Source organism: Camponotus vicinus, unplaced genomic scaffold, assembly GCF_025532165.1.
Source record: "Camponotus vicinus isolate PSW18456_S1 unplaced genomic scaffold, iyCamVici1.0 SCAF_13, whole genome shotgun sequence".
In the NCBI taxonomy this organism is placed as follows: Eukaryota; Metazoa; Arthropoda; class Insecta; order Hymenoptera; family Formicidae; genus Camponotus; species Camponotus vicinus.
Genome location: NW_028141949.1, coordinates 11,442,382 through 11,470,098, shown reverse-complemented (window position 1 = coordinate 11,470,098; position 27,717 = coordinate 11,442,382). Strand labels below are relative to the sequence as shown.

Below are 27,717 nucleotides of genomic sequence, written 5' to 3'. Positions count from 1 at the left end.
TATTCAAATTCATCGATGAATATGAAATGTAATAAAAATTAGTGTTTTTGTATACGAAGACTACTTTGAACTATTTTCAAATTCATCGATGAAACCCTGAAACCTGCAGTAATTGATATATAAAAAAAAATTTGTGAAATGTTATTTACATTTCCTTTCGCAATTCCTCAACATTTCGAAGGACCAACTTTCTTTCTGTTAAAGCAGCTTTTCTACAGGAACTTCTTGCTGCTGCTTCAATCGCTGGACCAATTTCTTGTTCATATTTTCGGAAAATTTTTGTTGAAATTGTTGGAATATCCAAACAAGCAAGAATTTTATTGAGCTCTGTACAACCCACTCCTGCATTCAAGCTACCTATAATCAAATTTATCATGCATAAGTCTATAAAATCTATTAAAGTATTAATCAAAATACAAACAGTGTAATTATCCCTGCGAATAATTTTAGATAAGATTTATGTGAAAGTCATATAACAATTTGAAACAGGTGTCTTATGGATGTCATATTTGTTTCATTATGCTCTCATTGGGATAGACATATTATTTAAAATATGTACAACTTTAATCCATCGCCGAAAAAATGTTACGAGCTTCAGGTATAAGCATATTATCATAACCATTTTAAACTGAAATTTCATTGAAAATACATAAAAAATGTCATCAATAACAGGTTAGTTTAGATACGAAATTATATAAGTTATCGAATAATATCTCTGAAATCTAATGAAAGTATCATAAGGCACATGTAGAAAATAGTTGATAATATACTTCTTTTAAATTCCCATACGTATTAATATCGTTTGAATCCTGTCTAAATTTTTTTGCAGGGATGTAAATGAACATTATTAATTACCTAGAACTGCATTTGTTGTAACATTATTATGTACTTTATCTTTAATATAAACTTGAGCATCTTCAGCGACAGGATGAAATTCTCCGGTGTCAACTCGAGTTAATATTTGACATTGGTCACACTTTACCATAAAAGTGGAAAGTAAACCTCGCTTAATTTCTTTTTCAATTCTTTGGTGACAAATGTAACTTGCATTCTTTACATTTGAGGTTTTTTGCCAAAACTTGAATGTCAACGATCCTGTTTCCTATGCAAACATTAGACATTCAATTTCTCCGGAGATTGCATTATGCTTTTTCTTCCAAATTTGAGCACATGCAGCTGCTACTTTTTCTCTCCTTTTGAGTTCTTTTTTTTTTGATAAATCTCCCCTTAGGATTTCTCGTAACCGATGACATTTTGCATGAGCGACGCGACGGTAGAGGTTATGTAATGACTTGAGAAAAGTAAATATCCAACCTATAACTCAACTTAGAGAACGCGACGTTGCCACGTCTAAACTTTTCATTTTCATTACGTGGAGCATTAGTCAATTAATTTTTGTTCATGTTATTATAATTTTGTATTACAGTGTAAATAGTTTTAATACGAATTGTATTTCTCCTATTAAGATTTTTAGTGTACAAATTTTATATATTTTTTGCACTTTTTATGTCATTCTCTACATTGACTGATGCAGTCGGGGTACAACTACCTTAACTTCAACTAGATTCTGGTATTAATAATTTGATTGTTAATTGCACAAAGACAGTGGACTTGTAAATAATTTGAAATAAAGTGTAAGATCCTGTATATATATATACAGGGTGATTCAAAATAACATAATTGTCCTTAAAATGACATATTCTTGAATCAATTCTAAGACGATTTTTCCTTCGGCAAAATTTCGTCCGAAGCTTAGTTTTTGAATTATTAAAGGAAGTAGTTAACGTATGACGGGTCGAATACAAGAGGCAGGCAAGGGTGGCGCGATTCACCGTCAGACGCGGGTGCTTACGCGGGGCGCCTGCTGCGATCAGCTGGTCGCTATACACATACGAACACATACATTCTCTCTCTGTCTGTCTGTCTGTCTGTCTGTCTGTCTGTCTGTCAGTCTGTCAGTCTGTCTGTCTGTCTGTCTGTCTGTCTCTCTCTCTCTCTCTCTCTCTCTCTCTCTCTCTCTCTCTCTCTCTCATTCGCTCACTCACCTGTAATTTTTTTTTTTTACGAGAGAGGGGAAAATGCATTTTATGCATACCCACCGGTCGATCCAGTGAGTTATGTGGGACTCGAGTACCAAGTCGAATTACCAACTCGGTACTCCCTATCCACTAAAAACCCCTCTCTTTTCACGAATTTCCTTTGACACACTGTCCCTCTGACTTCCCGAGATCTGTTTTCACATAACGTCAAAAAATAGTTATTATTAACTTGTTCGATGACTTTTGATGTATTGCTGTAATTGCTTGAAGGAGAAATGAATTTTCCGATAGATCGTACGTTCTCAAATTTAACGTAGATATCACGTTGCAAAAGACAAGAAATCCACACTAAATTATTAACTGAAAGTTTTTCTTCTTTCATGAACTGTATTCTTTTATAAACTTTAACGTAATCACATTTATTTACTCACTCGATGAGATGAGAAATTTACCAATGACTCTATCACTAATCACTATCAATCACTGTCGAATAATCACTGTTGGCAATTAAAAACCATTCGATTAAAGAAACACACGCGCACATACGTTATTACACTACGGGACTACGCGACAACGCGGTGATATTTACCAGGCGACAGCAAATAGTTTTTGGTTATGATAAGTTACGGTAGGTTTTTCAATCAAACACATGTTCACGTTCGATAGCGCTGTTAGTACCTTAACCTATCGTAACCTACCATAACCAAAAACTGTTTGCTGTCGCCGGGTAAATATCATCGCGTTGTCGCGTTGTGTAATAACGTATGTGCGCGTGTCTTTCTTTAATCGAGTGGTTTTTAATTGCCAACAGTGATTATTCGACAGTGATTGATAGTGATTAGTGATAGAGTCATTGGTAAATTTCTCATCTTATCGAGTGAGTGAATGAATGTGATTATGTTGAAGTTTATAAAAGAATACAGTTTATAAAAGAAAAAAGAACTTTCGATTAATTATTTAGAGTGGATCTCTGTCTCTTAGAACGTGATATATACGTTCAATTTGAGTGAAAGTACGATTTGTCGGAAAATTCATTTCTCAAGAAATTACAGCAATGCATCGAACAAAGTAATAATAACTATTCTTTGGTGTTGTGTGAAAACAGATTTCGGGATGTCAAATAAACAATGTTAGAGAAAATTCATGAAAGAGAGGGGTTTTTAGTGGGTAGGGAGTACCGAGTTGGTAATTCGACTTCGTACTCGAGTCCCACATAACTCACCGGACCGTCCGGTGAGTATGCATAAAATGCATTTTCCCCTCTCTCGTAAAAAAAAAAAAAAAAAAGTACAATTTAAAATAATAATAATAATTAAAGCGAAAATGTATAATAATAAAAAGTAAATAATAATTTAAGTAAGAATAATGACTTAAAGTAAGTAAGCAAATGAGAGAGAGAGAGAGAGAGTGAGGGAGGGAGAGAGAGAGGCAGAGAGAGAGGCAGAGAGAGAAAGAGAGATCAGGTGATCGCAGCAGACGCCCCGCGTAAGCACCCGCGTCTGACGGTGAATCGCGCCACTCTTGCCTGCCTCTTGTATCCGACCCGTCATAAGTTAATTACTTTTTTTAATAATTCAAAAACTAAGCGTCGGACGAAATTTTGCCAAAGGAAAAATCGTCTTAGAATTGACTCAAGAATGTGTCATTTTAAGGACAATTAGGTTATTTTGAATCACCCTGTATATATATATATTTATTATATATACATATACATATATAAATAAATATATATATATATACATATACAATATACAAATATATATATATATATATATATATATATATATACATATATATATATATATATACATATACATAAATAAATAATTTAAGATATTTGGTACATCATTTTTAATTATCTAATAAATAATTATATAAAATTTAACTCTATTGTTGGATCTTTTCGCAAAAAATTCAAAAGAGATATAATGTTATTATAAATACATCGGGTTATTGTAAATATATCAGATGACATTCAAAAATATTCTTTTCCTTATCAATTAAGCATACCGTGTCCCTTTGCGGCATGAAAAGTGAGAAAGTAATAAGTTACTAATTGCTAGTTTAACAGGTGTCCGTTTTATCTATATTCGCTAGAATATTCATTTCAGTAAAGGAAAATGGGACGAGAAAAAGAGAAAAAAAAGTAACTATCAATCTATTGTAAAGGACCTATTTATGTGCTCGCGAGTATAGGCTTGATTATTGTCTGACCTTGTTTTCTTAATTAGGTCTGTGAAGGCAAAAATCAGGGCTGAGAAATCGGCCCCGTGTTAGAGTCAAGATGCGCGGGTAGAGGGAAATCCTCCGGTTCTTCCAAGCCGGCACCTCAGCAATGTCCGCGGGTGGGGGCAAGAAGAATGACTCGGTTATGAGCCAGTGTCCTTCCCCTGCCCGGAAAACGGCACACAAGGGTGCAATAGGTCCGGTGAGGCCATCCTGTCGAAGACCTCTAAAACGGACCAGGAGGCCTCGCTGCCATCTATGCGGTCGAGGACGAGAGAGCGGAGGGTTCCCCCCTCACCCCAGACTTCGATCGGGGAAGATAAGAGTCCTTTATCCAAGAAGTAAAGAGATAGTTCTTGGAAGCTGCGGGGGAAATCTATTAGCCCTCCAGCTCCCCTATCCTCGATGAACTCATGGAGTAAAGTCACTGAGGAACGACCGCGTAGAGGCTAGGAGCTTGTGCAATCTTGGACACCGCTAGTTCGGTGTAGCTAGTCCGCTTCCCGGGAATAATGCTACAGCAGTTTTCGGGGCGTGAGCGACGATGACAGCGAAGCCTTACAAAGAGAGGGTTTTTTAGTAGGTAAACCTGGATCTGTTTCGTCCGGGAAGTACCACATAACCCGCAGGGACGGCCCCGCGGGTATGCATAAAGCATTTTTCTCTCTTTACGTAACTAAAATAAAAGCATAAAATCAATGTCTGGTCAATGTTTGATTCGTCTAAACGCTTTGATAATAAAATTACAGTGAATGAAAGCGGAAAGTGCAAATTGGGAGGAATGATATTTCCATGTGGCATGCTAAATAATAAAGCCAGCAAGATTATTAACAATATTGACTTGAATTCGCGATTCTTCGTATGGTAGGCAAGAGCCTTACTGCCTCAGCAACATGCCGCCCCATATACAGGGTGATTCAAAATAACCCCTGTGTCCCTGAAATGACATATTCTTGAATCAATTCTAAGATGATTTTTCCTTCGGCAAAATTTCGTCCGAAGCTTAGTTTTTGAATTATTAAAGGAAGTAGTTAACGTATGACGGGTCGAATACAAGAGGCAGGCAAGGGTGGCGCGATTCACCGTCAGACGCGGGTGCTTACGCGGGGCGCCTGCTGCGATCAGCTGGTCGCTATACACATACGAACACATACATTCTCTCTCTGTCTGTCTGTCTGTCTGTCTGTCAGTCTGTCTGTCTGTCTGTCTGTCTGTCTCTCTCTCTCTCTCTCTCTCTCATTCGCTCACTCACCTGTAATTTTTTTTTTTTTTACGAGAGAGGGGAAAATGCATTTTATGCATACCCACCGGTCGATCCAGTGAGTTATGTGGGACTCGAGTACCAAGTCGAATTATCAACTCGGTACTCCCTACCCACTAAAAACCCCTCTCTTTTCACGAATTTCCTTTGACACACTGTCCCTCTGACTTCCCGAGATCTGTTTTCACATAACGTCAAAAAATAGTTATTATTAACTTGTTCGATGACTTTTGATGTATTGCTGTAATTGCTTGAAGGAGAAATGAATTTTCCGATAGATCGTACGTTCTCAAATTTAACGTAGATATCACGTTGCAAAAGACAAGAAATCCACACTAAATTATTAACTGAAAGTTTTTCTTCTTTCATGAACTGTATTCTTTTATAAACTTTAACGTAATCACATTTATTTACTCACTCGATGAGGCGAGAAATTTACTAATGATTCTATCACTAATCACTATTAATCACTGTCGAATAATAACTGTTGGCGATTAAAAATCACTCGATGAAAGAAACACGCGCGGACACGTTACTACACGACGCGACAATGCGACGATAATTACTCGGCGACTGCAAGCAGTTTTTTGTCATGGTAGGTTGCGGTAGGTTAAGGTACTACTGGCGCTATCGAACGCGATCATGTGTTCGATTGAAGAATGCGGTAAACATAATAAACATTTAACATATTAATATTATTATTATCATGAATGTGTGTGATATCCATACATCGTATGATATCTATTTAAAAATTAATTAGATTAAATAAGTGTTTTTAAAATATTTATTACTTTTACTATTATCTTAAATAAATATTTAATATTAATATTTTATATGATAATAGTAAAAGTAATAAATATTTTAAAAATACTTATTTAATCTAATTAATTTTTAAATAGATATCATACGATGTATGGATATCACACACATTCATGATAATAATAATATTAATATGTTAAATGTTTATTATGTTTATCGCATTCTTCAATCGAACACATAATCGCGTTCGATAACGCCAGTAATACTTTAACCTACCGCAACCTATCATGACAAAAAACTGATCCATCGGCTTACCGATCTCTCTGTCTTTTGGATGAGGTCGGTAAGCTGATGGAGCGCGTTCTGGTGGGGCGACTCGTTGAGCACCTGCATTCTGTTGTGGGGCTCAGCGAGCGCCAATTTGGGTTCCGGGCGGGCCGGTCGACCGTGTCTCTTGATATACAGGGTCTTCAAAAAGTTCCGGAACGCTAAAATGTCTCGAAAACAATCAACTATAATGAAAAATATGTAAGGAACAAAATTGTAGGACTAAATAAAATGTACCTAATGATGATAAGAATTTGATCTTGGATGAAATACTCAAGGTTATATGAAGGTCAAGTTGAATTTTTTAAATGGAATTCCCCATTTTTATTGCATATTCTTATAGCTTATTTCAAGAGCTTTCCAAAACACTATAATTAAGTATTTTTTCGTTAGGTACATCTCGAGTTATGAGGCTTGAAATCATTTCTTAATTTTACATAAACTGTAAAATATCTTGTAAAATATTCATTTTTCGATTATCTTACCTTAATACTTTTAGGTACAAAATAATGAGAGGAATCAATTGGTGTAAAGAAAACACATAATTGTTTCGAAAAAAAAATGTAATTTGCAATTAACAATTACATTTTTTTTCTTAAAAATAACTATGTGTTTTCTTTACACCAATTGATTTCTCTCATTATTTTGTATATAAAAGTATTCAGGTAAGATAATCGAAAAATGAATATTTTACAAGTTATTTTACAGTTTATGTAAAATTAAGAAATGATTTCAAGCCTCATAACTCGAGATGTACCTAACGAAAGAATATTTAATTATAGTGTTTTGGAAAGCTCTTGAAATAAGCTATAAGAATATGCAATAAAAAATGGGGAGTTCTATTTAAAAAAATCAACTTGACCTTCATATGACCTTGAGTACTTTATCCAAGGTCAAATTCTTATTATCATTAGGTACATTTTATTTAGTTCTACAACTTTATTCCTTACATATTTTTCATTATAGTTGATCGTTTTCGAGTTATTTTAGCGTTTCGGGACTTTTTGAAGACCCTGTATATTATACCATATGTATATGTATAAAATTATAAGATATATAATAATGTTCTATAAAGATTACGTAATATTAAATGTATACACATAATATCACTGTGTTCTTAATAATTTATACAATATAAAGTAATAAAATATCAAAATTAATTAAATATTGTACATCTTTTGATTTTTATAAATTCTATTACATGTTACAATAATTTATGACATATACGCTATATCATATTTTTGTTATTTTAATATTTCTCAGTTTTTAAATATAAAATTATAATAATATTTTTCGTGTACCTAACACATAACATTTAAAAATAAAATTTAAGTAGTCTTATATATATGCTTGACTAATATGTAAGAATATAATTGTAATTGTAATTAGTGTATCTCTCGAAGAATTTTTTTATATTTATTCTATATACATTTTATATTTCTAAAACTGTCAATCATTACAGATATCAATGCTCATACGAGTTTCTATTTTCTCACCAGTATTTTTATCAAATTTTCTTACAAGTTTTTCTCAACCTTCAAGTTTCTTTTAATCGAGTACTTTCAGATAATTTTCTTATGTCAGATTTGTTTCGAAAAGTTGAATTTGAATTATAGAATCAAATAAATCTAATTTTACAAAAGAAAGAAGAATTTTGATTTCATTATTTTTATTTTATTCATTTATCATAATGTTATTGTAACTATATAATTGTGAGAAAAAAATATATTGTTATAGTGTAATTTTTATACTATAATTATTTTGCATGAAACATTATTTAGAATTTTGCGAAATATTATTTATAAAGTTTAAAAGTAATTTTTGATATTGCTAACTATACTGTACTTGATTAATAAGATTAATAAGATCTATCTATCATACAGTTTCTTGATTTACTTTTGTTATGAAAAATTACGTTAATAACTCAAAATTAATAAAAATTACGTTAAATTTGAAACATGCTTTATTTGATTATACATCGAATCTTGATGATATTAAGAAACTAAGGAAACAATCATACATGACTTTATGATTTGTTTACATGACATCAGCTATAATGTACCAGCTATAATGTATCGAGTTCGTTAGTTTCCAACGATCTTTAGAAATGGTAAGATCGCGAATACACATATATATGTTTGGCATTGACAAATTGTGATAATACTGTGCTAATTGCAATTACTTTCAACAAGTAATTATATCTTAATCTACTACAATTTCAATATAATAAGGTAAGTTACTGCAGAAAAGTATTTATACACTTATAAAAATGCAAAATGTATATAGAAAATACAATATAAATTAGTTAAAAAGCAAGTTTGACGATTTTATTTTCTACAGCTTATCGTTTTCAACATTAATGAAATTATTAATAAAATGTGAATAACTTCAAAAATGTAACATTTTGTACTAACTTTGAATTTAAATAATTTCAAATCTAAAATTTACGATAAAAAAAATTTTTTTTAGAAATTAAAATCATGATATATTTTATATATATTAAAGAAAAAAAAAGAAAGACATTTCATAATGTTAGCAATTATTTAATGAAATTTACTTAATCTTCTATATAAGTTACAATATAACAAATAAAATAAATTATATACATAAATTTTTCGAACATTATGTTAAATGTATAACTATTATATATAAAGTATAAACTTTAAATTATATAGTGCTTCTCGCAAATATTAACTTTTTTGTTAATAAATTGTATTAACATATGAACAAAATAATCGCTAGCTGCTAGTCTGTACATGATTTTTTATTTGAATCTTTTATAAGGCGACATTTAAAGAAAGAGATAGACTAAATTTGTCTTCAAAAAATTTTTAATAATAAATACTATATATATATATATTGATGTTATATATATATATATAACATCAATAAAATATGCTATAAATAAGTAATAACGATCGAGCATGGATATAATACAAGATAAGTAATGCCGGTTACACATAAGTGAAAAAAGTTTAAGTTTAAATTATATGACTTTGAAAATATGTCAACAATTACATGACTTCGAAAACATGTCAACATTAAATACAACAGGCAGGCAAATCTTATACTACATGATTCCTAGTCCAAAACTGAAATATTTTATTATAAATATTGGTCAGAATTCAAATTTTATTCCTATTTTCAATTTCAATTTCCTCAAGGTTATGGATATTAGAATATTTCGATAAATTTAATTCGTATCAGAATTGAGCTTACGTGTGTATTTTGTACCTTAATTAAATAAAAAACAAATAAAGTATCTCATTTAAAGGATTAATAGAAGAGTTTTTTGCTTTCGACAAAACTATAGATTAAAAATTTTCAAGAGAGAGTAATTTGACTGCTTAAATATTAAAATGTCAGATTGAAAATGAAATGAAAGAAACAAAAATTTTTCAATTAATGAATTATAATAATAATATTATATAATAATAATATAATAATAATATAATAATAATAATATTATAATAAAATTATAATAATAATGATTAATAATAATAATAATAATAATATAATAGTAATAATAATATAATAATAATAATTTATGAACTACATTAGTTTAAGATTTTTGTTTTAAAATATGATAAAACATAGTTAAATCTTTTTTCTATCCATGAATATAAGTTTAACAAACATTTTTATTTGCTCAAAAACAGAATAATTTAATAAAATAAAATAAAATGTTTTGTAATGTGATTTTTTTATTAATAAAAGATAAATTTTGAAATGTTAAATTATGCGCAAAAGTTTAAACTCTTTGACGGTTAATTATCAATTAAAAAATATAACGAAACATTTCTACTAAGAGAATCACACTTAAAATGTCCTAATTGTTGGAATGTATTTAGCAATTCGTATGTAAGAGAAACATAATATTATGAGTGTTACATTATGAGTGTTATCAAATTTAAATTAGTAAAATCACACACAAGAGAAAATGAAGAATTCTGATTTTATTATAATATGCTTTTAGTACTAAAGAAAAAAACTATTCTTTCCTTTACAGATATCTGGAACGAGAGACTCAATATGATATGCTTCAAATTGTTGTTTATCACATTATTATATATTATATTAATATTCATCAGTGAGACAGCATCTTTTTCCGAGGAGAATTATATGGATTTGACAAATCCATTTTTACCGGATTATATAATATCATATCATTATGACATTCACATCATGTTATTGCCATATGACAAATTAGAAACAACAAATTTCATTGGCAAATGCCATGTTTACCTCAACATTTATCATCCAACAGGCACCATAAGTTTGCACGCCCAGAAACCGCAAATAGAAATAAATTATGCAATTTTAATAAATCCATTGCTTGAAAAATCACGGATTAAACAAAAACATTATATTCCACAGTATAATACATATAATAATGAAAGTCACATTCACATCTTCCATTTTAACGAAGTAATACCAAGTGGAAATTACTCCTTGATTATGAATTTCACCGGATTCTTAAATGATAATAATGAAAGTATCTTTAAGAATTCTTATGTAGACCGCACAGGACATAAAACGTGAGTAAATAGTGAACATAAAAACTTTGAAAACATGTATGTTTTATCATTATACAAAATATTATTGATTACTATTTCATTTTGTATTAAAACTTTTTTCAAATTTTACTGCTTATCATATTTTTGCTTCATATTTTTTTATTTATTGTTACGTAATATACTTTTTCTTCGCAAAATTTAGATATTATAGATTGAGATGCATATGTTTGTGTTTGAGAGAGAAAATTTTAAATATTTTAAATATTTTTAGATTACTATATAATTATACAATTCATTATTAAATTACATATTTTAGAGCTATTACTTGAGTATGTTGTAATATAATTGAGCATTACATAAATATTTGTAGTACAATATAAAAAAATATCATTATATGTTATAATAAAAAATATATAGTAACAACAACATATTAATACAATATAATGATAATATAAGAATAATATAATAATAATAATAATAATAATGAAGTATGCTAAAATATGTATTATTCTTAAAAAACAACTTTTAATTTTATGATAAAGCTATGTAAAGTATATGTAACTTTATCGAATAGAAAAATAGATCATAGATTAAACTATTATTATTCAAAAAATACATGTGTGTTTTATATAGTATTACATTATATTCATGAGTTTCATATAAATATATTTTCCACTTTGTATTAATTTCATAGGCCTGCAAAATTTTAGATTTTGTTAGTTACAAAAAGCAGAGCAGCGAAAAAAAATCGTGTGCTACAATCGAAAATGGATTTGGAAGGTCAAGACTAGTACTATACGATGCCATTGACAGAAATATTTCAAAAAATTAGGTTCTTCCATAATAAATTCATAAAATTTGCCGAAATTGCCATTATTTAATAAATTATTCGAAAACCTGACGTGTTGGGGAAATTCTGCAGCCAGATTCGTTATCAGTATCAAAAAATCTATCAGATTTATCTAGTTCGCTTTTTGTCACTGACCCTCGCAGGCCTGTGTTTTTAATGCAACGATTAAATGTATGATTGATATAGAAATAATTTTGCGTTATACATATGAGGTTTATTGTTAAAATGTTGTAGATGGTTGTACGCAACACATTTCCAGACAATTGGCGCTCGACAAATATTTCCATGTTGGGACGAACCGAAATTCAAAGCAACTTTTAACATTTCAATAAAACATCATAAAGAATATATAGTCGTATCGAATATGGATAATAAAACAAAAATTCATTTAATTAATAGCAAAATGCAATGGACGCATTTCGATATCACTCCTAATATTTCCACTTATCAAGTGGCATTTTGTCTATTGACAGAGAAATGGTTTAAATTTCTTCTTTCCTTTCATAATCGCTCGAGTAATGGTTTATCTAACATAATTATATGGAATAGAATTCTTTCTCAAATATCATTCGCGATAAAGGTTGTTAAAAAAAGTACAATATATTCCGAAAATAATTTGAAGAATTTTGAGATTTCGACAATTCAACATGTCTTCATGCCGAGTCTTCGATATGATGCCATAGGAAAATGGGGTTTCATTCTTTACAGGTAATACAGATAAGTAGAGTAAAAAAATAATAATAATAAATAGAATATAGAAGATTATAATTTATTTAAAAAATACTTATGTTTCGCATTTATAATTAGATATTTTCAAAAGAGAAAAAATATACATACATTTTATTATAATTGTCAAAAGAGAATAATATATATACATTTTATTATATTATTTTTATATATATACATATTATAATATACATTTTATATTATAATGAAATTGATATCAATAAATACGATAATACATAAAATATATTTTATTATTTTATTATATTTTAATATAACGTACACATTTATAAAGTTATTGATTTTATATAAGAATGACGTATTCATTCAAATGATATTAAAATATGATTTTAAATATATATTTGCTGTTTTCATTTTATTTTTATCAGATATGTTACATACACAATATCTATCTAAAATAAAATTTTAAAATTACCTCAAAGTCTGTTGTTAAAATTTATGGTATTTTATAAGCAACTTAAAAAAGCAGCAGAATGTGAATTAACATATTTAGTACTTCAAGGCAGTAATATTACATGTATTTATGATATAAATGTGAATTCACTGTGCAATTGATCTTATTTTGAACGGAAAAAAATATTTTACAAGCGTTTTTTATACAAAAAATATAATATTTTATAATTAAAAAAATAGAATATTTGATAATTTGTAGGCCCACATATTAATATAAAATAAAATAATATAATATATATAATATAATATAAAATAAAAATAAGTAATTTGTTTATTCCTTGATAAAATTTACCTTTATACCATTATACATAAAAGTGTATGATTTTTTTTTATTTTAACAAATTATATAACAATTTTGTGAATTAATATTATTATTTGTGTGTATTTAATTTTTAAGTTTTTTTTAAATATCAAATCTATATCACATGACCTTCAAAACAAAGATATGTTTGATAAATTTTCGCACACGTATCTTATTATTAATTTCATGAAATATACTTAATGTAACATGTATAATATTATAGGAACAATACCTTATTATACTACATATTTTAAATAGAGATAAATAATATTTTTATTATTAATAAATAATTTTCAGAGAAACAGCTATTATCTATGACGAAAAAATAGATTCTCTTGCGCATAAAATAGAGGTGGCATGTTTAATTGCTCGCCAAATAGCACATCAATGGTTTGATAATACAGTCAGTCCATCGTGGTGGTCGCATCATTGGTTAAACCAGGGTATTTCTACGTTGCTCGGAATAGATGTTCTTGATAAGGTTCTTTTTTTTTATATATAATGTTCTTTTTTATATATAATATATTTTGTTTATGGTTAGGTTATTAAATACAAAATGATTCTTCACACAATGAAAAAGATCTTAACATTTTATTAGTCTGTAAATAACAATGATCTAAATAGTTTATATTTTTATATTTTAATTATAAAAAATACAAAAATATAAAATATACAAAATTTAAAATATATATAATAATTTTGGCAGAACTGCATTTTTCCATAATATAGAAAGAAAACTTGTATCAAGTTTTTTTTAAATGACTTCAATGATATTTAATCTTATATCTAAATAAATTACATATATATTTAAAGGATATTTTTTGGTGGCTCTTTTTGTATTTAAAATATAAAAAAGCTCTCCTTACACAAATAGCACAATGCATTGCAAACAATAGATATTATTAATGAAAATAATAGAAATCGTAGTAATGTACACGAAACAAACTAATATAACATATATGAAAAACGTATTTTTCTGTTTAAAAATTCTTTGATCCGATTAAATTTTTTGTTACTAGTATTTTGCGGATTTTCGTACTTCGGATTTATTCGTAGTGCAGACGCAACAAGAATCTCTCCGTTTAGACACTTATTCCATTATGATGCCTCTTTCATCAGAGATCAACAAGCCCTCCGAAATTCATTCACTACTTTCTTTTTCCTATTATACAAAAGGTAAGATTGAATAAATAATAAATGAATGTCCCCATAAAGTCATAAATGTCATAAAGTCGTAAATATCACGAATCAATAAGAAAGTTAAATTAAAATTACTTTCTCGCAATTTACGTATTTACATATTAATTTACGTACATATTAATTTTGTTACAATAAAGAGATGTAAGACAATAATAAATAAAGATATAAAATCATACCTTCTTGTACAAAAAAAGATGTAAAATTATAAGAAAGAGGATATAAAACTATATTATTTTGTATAGAAAAATCAGATATGCTTTTGACAAATTTAAGTGTGGAAGTAAATTCTGAAGTAAATTTAATATAAACTTATACACTCTTATATTTTATAGTATAACATATACACTTGCATTTTATAATATAAACATATTCATTTATATGCATTGTTTTTTTTCGTTGTAGGTCCTGCTATATTACGCATGTTGCAACATGTTCTCACTCATGAAATATTTAGAAAAGGAATTGAGAAATTCTATGAAACAAAGTAAGCAATACAATAATTATATATTATAGAAATAGAAGTAAACACGTATAGATGAGACTTAGTAGCACAGTATAAAACAACTATAGTAATATTCTACGGTAAAACATAAAAAGCACATGCATATAATGCATAATATAGGTTCCATAAAATTTAATTATCTGAATAATACTTTTTTATTTTATATTATCTTTAACGAGTCAAATTAAAAAAGAATGTTCCCTCCGAACTCTAAAAATATTTAACAATTCCCATGAGTGAGGAAAGCCACTAATTGGTTTTAGATATCATAAAATGGGATTCATAAATAGAATTTATAAATTGCTTCAAATATTCTACTTTATATTATATTTATAATTATATTATCAAAAAATCGAACTACCGTTTTGCATTTCCGATATTTTGCAACTTTTGTATTTTTACGAAGAGTTCTTTTGCAGTATTTGAGCACTTAAAAATGATTTCAAACTTTTTTTATAATTTCAATGATTTCCACCACATTATATTCCAATGTGATAATTATAAAATCAGTTTTTTATTATTATAAATTAAATTATAAATTAACATGTTTTGTATTCCATACGTCACCGGTTGCTCACGATGAACTTCTTGTACATATTCGCCTATTTTTGTATATTATATAAACTTAACAACATCATCCAACGATAAACCTGAATAAAAAGTTATATAAAAGTAACATAATATATAACATATAGAAAGTATTAATACACATATGCAATTTAATTAATGAATTTATATGTTTTTTTCTAAATTAAAAGAAATATTTGTTTATTGTAGTCAACAATATAAAATATTAAATTTAATATGTTTAGATCTGCAACACTCGATAATTTCTACAACGATATGCAGACTGTCTATGATAGAGAAAAAGATATGAAATTTCTTATTATAAAAAATATGATGGATTCTTGGGCGAAACAGAAACATTATCCTGTATTGAAAGTTAAAAATGAAATTCCTGACTTGAAAATAGAAATAGAAAATTACGACAGTTTAAATCTGACACATATTTGGTGGATACCTGTAACAATAACTAAGCAGATAAAACCCGATTTTACAATATCCAAGAACACATATTATCATGAGTGGATCTCACGCAAAAATTATTATAATAAATCTCTTCACTTTTTTGTTGAAGAGGATGAATGGTACATAATTAATTTACAACAAATTGGTAAATATTTATTTTATGATTGATAACTGAAGAATTAAGTGTTTATTATAAATAATGGTTTATAATGTTCTAAATTTTTTCCCTTACGCAAAGTTTTGTGAATAACGTACCATTATAACTTTACGAAATTCTCTTAAATTTATTATAATATATGCAAAATTTTTCACAATCTCAGTACAATACTTTAATGTACTATAACGTATTCTGTACTATAATGTATTCTAAAGATGAAATTTTAATATAAAAATTTTAGGTTGCAATAATTATTAAATTATAAGCAATCAAAATGTAATGATATCGCATGGAATTTATATGTACGCAGACGCGCACAGCTTTGTAATTATACATGCGCTTACTGATCTGTCATTTGTTATTAATTTTTATAAATTAAGTGATATTGATTATTACTGCACCTGATTTTATTGTTTTTATATGTATTAAGTATGTTGATCATATAATATTAACGAATTATAATTGTGGTAAATAAAATATTTAAAATTTTATTCTTATACATATAATAATTTAAATGATTGATTAATTATTACAATTATATGGAATTAAATATTATATCTCGGCATATTTAAGAAATATTGTTTAAAAAAGACGGGTTATTTTTCTTTAATCGGAAAAACGCTTATGAAAATTAATTTATTTATTAACTGCTTTAGAAATAAATAACAACTGTAAAATCAGTGTATAAATGTAGTTACGTAATTGAACGCGCAAATTCTATGCAATATCATGGTAAACTTTGATCATTTGTAACTTAAAAATTATTGTTGCTTCAACATTTTCGTGTTAGGATTTCTGACTTTCTATTTTACATCCAAAATACGTTATTAAAATATTGTATGAAAGTTATGTGAGACACCCTGAATAGGTAGTATATTTTTTTATTCAAAATACAATAATTTTTTGTTATTACATTAAGCTTAAAAATGGGAGACTTTTATTAAAATTTCTAGAAATAATCTTTTAAACTCTAAAATATATAATATGTCGGCACATAACAAAATATAAACTCAATTTTCATAAAATATACATTTTCATAATATTATACATACATATATCATATATTTAATATATGACTACATAAATAGTATACATAAATAATAATTATATTTATTAATTTTCGTATTACCTTATTTTTATATAAAAATTAAATATTTGCACATCCTATAATTATGCAAAAATTGAATAAGACGGAGAAATTTTATTTATCTTTTCGTGATAAATGCAAAAAGATATAGGTGATGTGCAAGAGATATAAAATATAGTTATAAAAATACTTAATTATCGACTATAATATCATAATATTATATATAATATAAGAAAATAGAAAAATTTAGAAATGATTTAATATATTTAATTAAGAGAAGTTATTAATCCAAGAAATATTTTTCTATACACCAATTGCAACATCTACAGGATATTATCGTGTTAATTACGAACCAAGAATTGGCAAAATATTGCGAGATATCTGAAATCTACGAAATATATAAATATACATGTTCTCAATCGAGCTCAAATCATTGATGATGCATATTACTTCGTGAAGGCAGGCACACTTAATTTTTCTATATTCTTGGAACTCACGAAATATTTATCTCGAGAGACAGATTATATCGCATGGTATCCCATGTTTAAAGCTCTCGAAGACATATCAAGCATCTTTCCATTTCAAGATGAAAAATTTAATGTTATCAAGGTAAACTCTCTCTCTTTCTCTCTCTCTCTCTCTCTCTCTCTCTCTCTCTCTCTCTCTCTCTTTCTCTCTTTCTCTCTACTTTTTTGTTAATAAAAATGTTACATTTTGTACATATTGTAGCATACAAAATATTCATTTTTCATGTATTAATCAATTATTATAGCTAACTTTTAATACTGCTTCACATGTGTGTAACTACTTAAACAGTATAAATTATATTATTTGTATAAATTACTCTAACTTAAAACAGTAACTTAGAGTAATTTATACAAAATGTATATGTATATATGAGTGTGTATATGTATGTATACGCGTAAGTATGGAAAATTGAATGAATGAACAGTTATTTTATAGCATGAATGATTATAATGAATCCGTTTTTCGAATCTCGTTCTTCATTTCATTTGTGATTACATTTACTATTTTCAATGTCCGATTATTTTGGAATAACTTTTTCATCTTAATAGAGACATATCAAAATCAATAACGATATTATTAAAATCAATTAAATACTATTAAAAACCAAAAAATCAAATCAATATTTTCATGGCTTAGTGTTAGATTTGCTAAGAATGATTTCAAAAAAAGAAGATTGAAATGTTTAAAATAATGAAATAAATTTTTAGATAACTTACTTGCACCTGGTTATGCGTTTGACTCTTATTAACACATTTCTTATCTGAATCTTCTTGTATTGTTTTAGAAATACATCTGTAAGTACGTACATGTGTGTATATATGTATTTGTGTGTGTGTGTGTATTTTTATGTGTGTGTAAGTTTTTGTTACGTATATACGCAAACGCTGCATTTTTTTATAATGATTTAAAGAGATTGAGAAATTTTAGAATAATATTATATTCATTTTCTTTATCAAATAGCGAAGATTTATTAATATCGTATTTCTTCAAGCATTACAATTTTCTATAAATAACCAGTAAAATATATATAGTTTTGTTTTATTTTTAGACGAAAATCTTGAACAGTTTGAATGGACTTCTTCAAAACATCAATTATAATAAAAAACTTAACGAGAAAACTGACGATTTAATTGACTGCTTAAAACAAGAAGCTACTAAATGGGCATGTATTCTCGGTGCATTAAATTGCACGAAAACAGCCGAAATCAAATTGCAACAATATCTCACGAATACTAAAACAAATAAGTAATTTTTCTACAATTTCAATTTTCATAATTTTTTTCTTCATTCATGCTTGATGAATAATAAGAGATTCCTAAGTCTTTGAACTAAATTCCTCTAACAGATTTTGAATTTTCTTCTGAATATCGTAGACTTTTGCCTTGGTGGAGAGATTGGACGTTCTGTAACGGTTTAATGGGAGCTAGCAGTAGTATTTGGAACAAAGTATGGAATATACATATTAAGAATCCTAACGAAATAACTTCGAAATCCCTTGCTTGTTCCGGTGATTCTGCTGTTATTATCAAATATATAGAAATGTTATTCAATGATTACATTAAAGGAAAAAAAAATGTTTTTAATGATTTTCATTATATCATTGCAAGGCATGCAAATAATAAGGAAATACTTGATTTTATATTAAGGAATTTAAAGAAGATACCCAGGTAATATATGTGATATCTTTTTTTTTGTAATTTTATTCATAAATTCATAATACATGTATCGCAAAAAGATTATCATATATATTAATTATAAGTTTATTATATTTTATTTATAGAGAATACATTGTTGCAACATTAATTGACATTATTAATCATATATATTCTGTGGAACAACTTAATCAGGTAAACTTTGTAAACTTGAATAATGTATTATAATTTACCGATGTTTTATAACAAACGTTAATTGATTTACAAACTAATTGTAAACATATTTATAAATATTAAATTTATTTATAAATATAAAATCTTAATTATAGAACAACTTTCTTGGATTAATTGTACTAAAAATACAAAATTATATTACATTTGATTTTCGCAAAAATTGAATGATAACGCAAGATTAAATCATTAATTATTAACAAACTAATATTGAAATTTGTTTCAGATAAGTGAGTTTGTACATGGTTTTAATAAAAAAGTAACTGATGAACATGTTTTGGTCCAACAGTTATTTTGTGATAAACTTGATAAAGTATTAAAGGTAAATTTTTGAAACACAAATATATTTATTTATCTACTATTTCTTATTATTAAGTATTTTTATTTTCGCTTTTATGCCATATACACATATTCTAAAATATACACATATTCTAAAACCGTATTTTCTCTTAATGGCAGATTCTTTGAAATATTTTAAAACAAAAATCCTAATACAAAAATGTCTATGCCATAATATTTTTCAAACGAGAAGCGATTACATTTTACGAATTGAATTGATATTTCATGCGTTAAGGCACTATTAAATGACACGTGAAAAAAATGACGGTAAATGTTTACTTTACGTCACACCTCTCGAAAAATTTTTATTTTCACATATGTTGTAGAGGATACATTCCTAAGTAATACACCGTTTGAATTTTGCGGCGTTCTCTCTTCGTTCCTGAGATATGCACTTTTGAAGTTTCACACTTTTATATTATCTTTTCGTTATATCCTATTTATATATTTACATTTTTTGTTTACATTTGTTCATCACGGTTTCATATTATATTTTCTTTGTGTGTTTATATTTTTTTGTTTACGTTTGCTCGTTGTGACTTCCATGTCACTAAGCTATAGAAATATGTATGTGTACACACACACACACACGCGCGCGCGCGCGCGCGGGGGGGGGTGCAAGGGGGGCCTTTGGCCCCCCTCCCGCAACCACCCCGCCGGTAGTCAAGATGGACCTCGCTTTACAACTTACAGCATATATCCATTGTGATTGAACTCTTCGTAATGCGTCCCCTACCGGCGGGGTGGTTGCGGGAGGGAGGCAGAAGGCCCGCCTTGCACCTCCCGCGCGCGCGTGTGTGTGTGTGTGTGTCTATATTTCTTCTTAAACATACACGATGTGATAAAATTATATTCTATTCTTGAAACTTTTTTTGTTAATAACTATTTAATAAATAACAATAAGCGGCTAAAACCTTCTGAAAGTTATTCAGGAAGATGACCTCGGGAAATGTAAACAGAAAAATATAAACATATTTAGAAACTAACGAAAAGATAATACAAGTAAGTATAAAATTTCAAAATTGCATATCTCGAAGAGAGAGCGCCACAAAATTCAAACGGTGTATTACTTAGGAATGTATCCTCTACAACATATGTGAAAATAAAAATTTTTCGAGAAGTGTGACGTAAAGTAAAGTAAAGTAAACATTTACCGAAATGACCCTATGAATGCTCTGTTTTTATATTATTAGTATAAATTTACAATAATATTCTCATTTTATGTTTTTCGCTCCTGTACGTATTACATTAGCATATTCTTTTTAAGAATAATAGATGCAAGAATAAAAAGTATCTCAAAAATGGTTTAAGTGAAATAAAATTCATTGATTTAATTTCTACTGAAATGATTGCAATTTGTATTTCATTGCGATCATTCCGAAATGTGAAATAAATAAATGTCAAGCATAATTTTATTACAATTTATTGATCTCGCAGTGTAACATAATAGACGCTTTCATGGAAATAATGATCGATCATTTTGACAGCTGAAATTGAAATATGTCGCAAATTTTTATTTAAATCATTTTTGAGAGACCTTTAATTCTTACGTTATTCATGAAAAGAATATATTATCGCAATACGTATAGAAGCGAGAAAATATATAATGACAATACTTTTGTAAATGTATATGGTAATTGAAATATTATATATTATAAAAAAGGTATTCCTTTCATTCTTTTTTCACATGTGTTGTGTCTGATTTATTGCGCAAAAACTCTGTTATTGGTAAAATATAATTTTTTCCCGCTTAAAAACTATAGATTCAACATTATTGTATTCAAATCTTCGTCTTGAAATGATTTAAGAATTTTGTATTAAGAATTTTATCTTAAAATGTTCTTGACTCAGCCACTAAGAGGAAGAATGGCGATTTTAGGGCACTCTGTGTATACTTACTTCAATCATGAACCAGAAGGAATACTGTATCATATTTTTGTTTTATGAAAAGAATTTATTATTTATTAATGAAAATGTATTTATTAATCAATACATAAATATTTTAGATTAATTGCGTGACACTAGTTTCTCACAATCCGGAGGAGACATCCAATATAATTATAAATTTATTAATTGATGACAAGATAGAATTCCGCAAATCCGAAATCTTAAGACATTTGAGTCGTTTTCAGGAAATTATGTAAGAATGTAAGAAGAATCAATTTATTTTATAAGTTTCATTATAAATAATTTTTATAATATTTTTATTTTTATTCTTCTATAAATATTAAAAATAAAGTGTTTTCACGGATTCTTTTAAATTGCATCCAGATATAAATTTTACCGTGAATAGTTGCTCGAAAAAACTATTTGTTTAGATTCGTAAAGATATAATAATACAAATAACACTATTCCATAGATATAAAGTAATATTATGTTTAATACATGATATTTTTGAAATTTCGATCTTACACACACACACACACACACACACACACACACACACACACACACACACACACACACACACACACACACACACACACACATGTATATATATGTATAAAATTAATATTAAGTAATAATATAAAATATTAATATTAATATTAATTAAATATTGTACATCTTTTGATTTTTATAATCTAATCTATGTTACAATTATTTATGACATAAACGCTATCATATTAATGTAATTATGATAATAAGTAGTATTGTTATAAGCTGTATTGTTCGTGTAGTATATAACATTTAAAATTTAAATACTCTTATGTATATGCTAAATATGTAAGAATATAATTATGATTGTAATTGGTGTATCTCCCTCAAAGAATTTTTCTATATTTATTCTATATTCATTTTGTATTTCTAAAACTGTCAATGATTACAGATATCAATGTTCAAACGAGTTTTTATCAAATTTTCTTACAATTTTTGTTCAATCTTCAAGTTCCTTTTATGTCAATCGAGTACTTACAGATGATCTTATGTCAGATTTGTTTCGAAAAGTTAAATTTGAATTATAAAATCAAATAAATTTAGTTTTACAAAGTTAAAAAAAAGAAAAAAGAATTTTGATTTCATTATTTTTATTTTATTCATTTATCATAATGTTATTGTAATTATATAATTGTGAGAAAGAAGATATATTGTACAAAATGTAGAAAAGGATAGTCTAATGTTTATACAGTAATTATTTGCATAAAACATTATTTAGAATTTTGCGAAACATTATTTACAAAGTTCAAAACTAATTTTTGATATTACTAACTATACTATACTGGTACTTGATTTGTCGATTATTAAGATTTATCTATGATATATAGTCATAATAATAGTCATCATAATCGTGAACGGTCTAATATATGATTATCATACATCAGAATTGACTCTGTACCAATTTTATTTAAACTGATCGCAATCGAAACCATGCATCAACATTGTATTAAAAAGTCCCGGTAAGCAAAATGCGCGCAATTTGCCAGCAGATTGGCGACAGATTTCCACAAAAGTTGCTAGCAGATTGGCATCCGTTATGTCCGCAATAGGCTCACGATTTGCTAGCAAAACCTGCTCACAGAATCTGACAGCAGATTATTAGCAAAAACCGAGCAGAATCTGCTAACATCACTTGATGTCAAATTGTCGGCAGAAACCGAGCAGGATCTGCGCGCGCGTAATCTGACGGCAGATTGGCAGCAGATCCCGAGCAGAATCTGCAGCTTCTGGTCATTCATATAAATAAGTAATATAAATACAATAAAATTAATTACTACAGATGTTAAATAAGACTATTATCGGCGAGTTATCGGTTAATTACAATTTTCTTCTAATACAACATATAATATGTAATATGTTATATCGTAGTTATATCTCACATAGTAAAGGACTCAATTTAATTAAATTAATAATAAAGTAAATGGTGAAAATAATTAAATTTAACTTATAAAACTTGAGATATAATTGATTTAGAATTAAATTCTTCCTTTATGCTTCAAATAGGCAGTAAATGAATAATTATCCATTTATCCTATTGATTCCAATCAGTTTAATATTCTGAATCTTATCTGCTTGTATCACATATCAGAAATTAAAGTGATAGAAATAGTTACTATATTTTTGATCTTTTATTAATAATAGCGACTTTATATATATTTCTGACAGAAATTTGATTGCGAGAAAATACATCACATAGCGGTAAGCGAAGGAACTATCGAATCAAATGCAGATTGTTGCCAATTTGCCATCAGATCACGCATGCAAACCCTGTTCCACTTCTGCTGTCAATCTGCAGTCAAATTGCGCGCACGCAGATTCTGCTTGATTTTTGCCGACAATCTGATATCAAGTCATGTTAGCAGATTCTGCTTGGTTTCTGCCACCAATCTGCGTCAGATTCTGTGAGCAGACTCTGTTCGAGTTTTGACATCAATTTGTCAACTTAATTGGTAATAACAGCTTCAGTACCAAATTTGCAGCCGTTTTGCTAACATTAGTTGATAGCAGACACTTGGCATGATATGCTTTCTACAGACTTTGCTATCTGGGGTGTTACTAGTAGATATGGGCCACTATGGTGCGTCAAAACAAACCCCCACCACTCGGCCCCTCCCGTGCAGAAATTTGTTAGGGACGTCCTTACATAACATGAGGCCCCGATCATTATTTATTAGGGATGCCTTAAAAAAGATTTCCTTATTTTAACCTGATGAGATCCCGATCATTATTTATTATGGATACCATAAAAAAGGTTTCCTTATTTTTTTCTGATGAGGCCCTTATCAGGATTTGATAAGGATGTTTTGACTTTATAAATACTTATTTATTAGGGTTAACTTATAAGGGCCAGGAAAGGATTTATGAAGGATATATCACATAAGAAAAATAAAGGTTTCCTTATTTTTGTCTAATGAGGCCCTTATCAGGATTTGATAAGGATGTTTTGGAAAGGATTTATGAAGGATATCACATAAGAAAAATAAGGATTCAATAAGGCCTACTTTGTAGAGCATGATAAGGCCTTTTTATTTAAATTTTATTTATTTTATAATAAGGTTTACTTACTAATTATAAGCTTAGGATTATTTTCTATTATGTGTGATTAAGATTGTAAATGGAGTAAGGGCATAACAAAGAAAGTATTGTATCTTTTTCTGTAATTCAATAGGAAATTGTAAACGAAGTAATTTGTAAGATACATACGTTAAAGGGTATTTAGCAATACCATCAGATTCCATAGAAAGTTGCCATGTTTTAAGTATCTTTGACTTACAAGGGAATTTATATAATAATTTTTTTTTCTTCCATATTTCCCCTTCAATAGTTAAATTCAAAAGCGAGCCATCGTCTTTATCAAAATGCATAGATTTTATTTCCATGATTATACCATTATTTAATAGTACCATATTATCTTTTTTTTTCGTTGTTATCGTCATAAAATTCCATTGAATCTTTTTTACATAAACATTATTATTTTCAACTTCTTTTTTTAATATTTTATTAGAAATGATGGATAGCTTTTTACTCGTAACTGTATTTTTCTCGTATAATCTGCGGCATATTTGTGACAAAGGTTTATTAGGAGTACGAAGCATACGTTTAATCTCGCCAAGAGTACTTTCAAAAGGAAAGCAACTTATTCTGCTTAAAGAGCAATTAAAATTTATTACATCATCAGCCACGCGTAACAAGTTATGCATATTCATAACTTGGGATTGTGGTTCATACAGATGTGGTAATAAGAGAACAAATTTTTGAAGATACTTTTGTGCTGTGCTATTATGTGTTAGTGCAAGTTCTTCACTGCAGAGGATTCTGCATGCGACATACAGTAATAAAAAATGATCATATAATTTTTGTGGAAGTATATTTTGTAAGACAACAGGGCCACAGTACAATAAGAAGAATCGGAATTCAGTTGCTTTCCATTTTAAATAATCAAATATTGCTCTTGGCTTCCGTTGGAATTCAACAGGCATCTGTATGTTAAAAGACAAAAGTCTTCGTGAAATCTCTGTTTTTTGCCGTGAACTCAATCTGATTTTTAATGAGCCTTTCATCCAAAAATTAATTAATTTTTTCATCACCCCATTAAAAAATAAATGCATATGATCTAATACAAATATTTTTGTTAAATCTATTTCAGGAATTATGTTGAGTAAAGGTGAAATACCAATATGATGTTCAGAATCTGCTTGTATTAAATGATTGTTTTGTACGAATTATATGTTTTACACCCGGATAAATTATTTTAGAACTTTTGCCTATTCTAAGCAGTTCACCTGGAATTGTACAACGTTCGCAAGCACTATAGCCGCCGTGACCTTTAGTACATTTTAAAAATGCCCGAGCTGGTGTATCACAAATAAATGCCATTAATTGAACTTTATATGTCATTTTTCCAATTACAATTCCATTAGCGTGTAATTCATTAATTTCATTTATGAACGGATTAAGAAATTTTTCAACAAATTTAGGTTTACTTTTTCCGCAATAGATACAGACAATAAAGGGTTTGTACACGTCCAAATGATAATAAATCTTACAAAGAATTAGCCAGAAAGATGTGCTTCCAGACCCAGATAAAGGCATACCATCGATCGTTGATCAAAAGTCTAATCACATCATCTTGATAGAATTTGCTGTCTATAATTTCTTGCAATTTTGTCCTTATACCAAAATATACAAATTGTCCATTTTGATGATTGTCATTATCTTTCATATCTACAATTTCATATTCAGCTTCAGATGTCCGTAAGAATGTTGTGGATGAATGTGGTAAAGCAGTTATTAAATTCTTTCGTAGTATAGCCAAAAGTTTATCCAGATGATTATGCTGGATGTTACATTCTATGGCCCAAGAACGTAGTTCGTCAATCTCAGAATTTTGTGGTTCGTCAGTCTCAGAATTTTGTGATTCTAGTGAACTTATTCCTGTGTTCGCGCACTAATTGTATTTTCGTGCCGGAAACTTCTTTGATTATTTTCCAATGTTGCAATAACAGAATTGCTTATTTCTGAAATAATTTTATTTGTTACATTTTCGTAAATTCCAATGTTTTATTTAGATTAAATAATTTATGCTATATATGAATAAAAAAAAACATGTTATGTCCTGTATACATATAAGAAAATATCAATAGACATTTACCATTTTTATTTCTTTCTGAGTTCGACAGATAATCTTCTAAGTTACTTGATCTGGTAGTTATTTCATTAACATATTTAATTTCTTTTTTCCGCGCCGTTTGCAGTGCTCGATGTTTTCGAACACGGTATTGAGAGTTCTTACTCATTGTTTATCTTTCTTCTTTTGATTATGATATTATTATTCAAGTAATCTCAATAAAAAAAATATTACATGGATTATCACACATGAAAAGAATGTAAAACTGTAATAGATATGTTTTTTAAAATGTTTTCCGCACTTATCGTATGCGCCTCAGCAATAAGGTGCTGTAGCACTTAATTGGTTACGTTTTATTGGCTATTCGTTTCGACGCTTTCAGCGCTGTAAGCATCAGTCTGTCTTCGTTTAATATCAAATATCAAACAAAGATACAGCGATGCTTTCAGTGT

General features: G+C 28.1%; 4 protein-coding genes and 1 pseudogene across 4 annotated transcripts in view; 3 read left to right on the top strand and 2 right to left on the bottom strand.

The window, feature by feature from the left end:
• LOC145964585 (aminopeptidase N-like) overlaps positions 1-25,973 on the top strand; it is a 59,663-nt gene extending 33,690 nt beyond the window's left edge. The window contains exons 2-6 of the mRNA XM_083087533.1: positions 19,029-19,225; positions 19,354-19,647; positions 19,761-19,827; positions 20,090-20,185; positions 25,929-25,973. Of these exons, the coding sequence (XP_082943659.1) occupies positions 19,029-19,225; positions 19,354-19,647; positions 19,761-19,827; positions 20,090-20,185; positions 25,929-25,973 (699 nt within the window). The remainder of the gene's footprint in view (positions 1-19,028; positions 19,226-19,353; positions 19,648-19,760; positions 19,828-20,089; positions 20,186-25,928) is intronic.
• On the bottom strand, positions 103-1,015 carry LOC145963629 (uncharacterized). Its single transcript, XM_083085729.1, has 2 exons — positions 856-1,015; positions 103-357 (listed from the first exon to the last, which is right to left on the bottom strand). The coding sequence occupies exons 1-2, from the start codon at positions 983-985 to the stop codon at positions 146-148; spliced, it is 342 nt and encodes a 113-aa protein (XP_082941855.1). The 5' UTR covers positions 986-1,015; the 3' UTR covers positions 103-145.
• LOC145964012 (aminopeptidase N-like) lies at positions 10,611-17,935 on the top strand. Its single transcript, XM_083086367.1, has 7 exons — positions 10,611-11,150; positions 12,214-12,687; positions 13,775-13,958; positions 14,497-14,653; positions 15,080-15,161; positions 15,992-16,353; positions 17,782-17,935. The coding sequence occupies exons 1-7, from the start codon at positions 10,645-10,647 to the stop codon at positions 17,835-17,837; spliced, it is 1,821 nt and encodes a 606-aa protein (XP_082942493.1). The 5' UTR covers positions 10,611-10,644; the 3' UTR covers positions 17,838-17,935.
• LOC145964586 (uncharacterized) lies at positions 19,139-22,346 on the top strand. The gene is made up of 5 exons (XM_083087534.1): positions 19,139-19,155; positions 19,588-19,647; positions 19,761-19,827; positions 20,090-20,185; positions 22,209-22,346. Exons 1-5 carry the CDS (start codon positions 19,139-19,141, stop codon positions 22,344-22,346), a joined length of 378 nt encoding a protein of 125 aa, XP_082943660.1.
• LOC145964584 (uncharacterized) lies at positions 23,690-27,135 on the bottom strand (annotated as a pseudogene).
• Between the last annotated feature and the right edge of the window lie 582 nt (positions 27,136-27,717).

Excerpts from the sequence above, each read along its gene's own strand:
- LOC145963629 (XM_083085729.1), bottom strand. The coding sequence starts at position 985 with ATGGTAAAGTGTGACCAATGTCAAATATTAACTCGAGTTGACACCGGA. Across the intron at positions 358-855 it reads TACAACAAATGCAGTTCTAG|GTAGCTTGAATGCAGGAGTG; the intron begins GTAATTAATAAT and ends ATTTGATTATAG.
- LOC145964586 (XM_083087534.1), top strand. Across the intron at positions 19,828-20,089 it reads CTGTGGAACAACTTAATCAG|ATAAGTGAGTTTGTACATGG; the intron begins GTAAACTTTGTA and ends AATTTGTTTCAG. Across the intron at positions 20,186-22,208 it reads AACTTGATAAAGTATTAAAG|ATTAATTGCGTGACACTAGT; the intron begins GTAAATTTTTGA and ends TAAATATTTTAG.
- LOC145964012 (XM_083086367.1), top strand. The coding sequence starts at position 10,645 with ATGATATGCTTCAAATTGTTGTTTATCACATTATTATATATTATATTA. Across the intron at positions 12,688-13,774 it reads TGGGGTTTCATTCTTTACAG|AGAAACAGCTATTATCTATG; the intron begins GTAATACAGATA and ends AATAATTTTCAG. Across the intron at positions 14,654-15,079 it reads TTTTTCCTATTATACAAAAG|GTCCTGCTATATTACGCATG; the intron begins GTAAGATTGAAT and ends TTTTCGTTGTAG.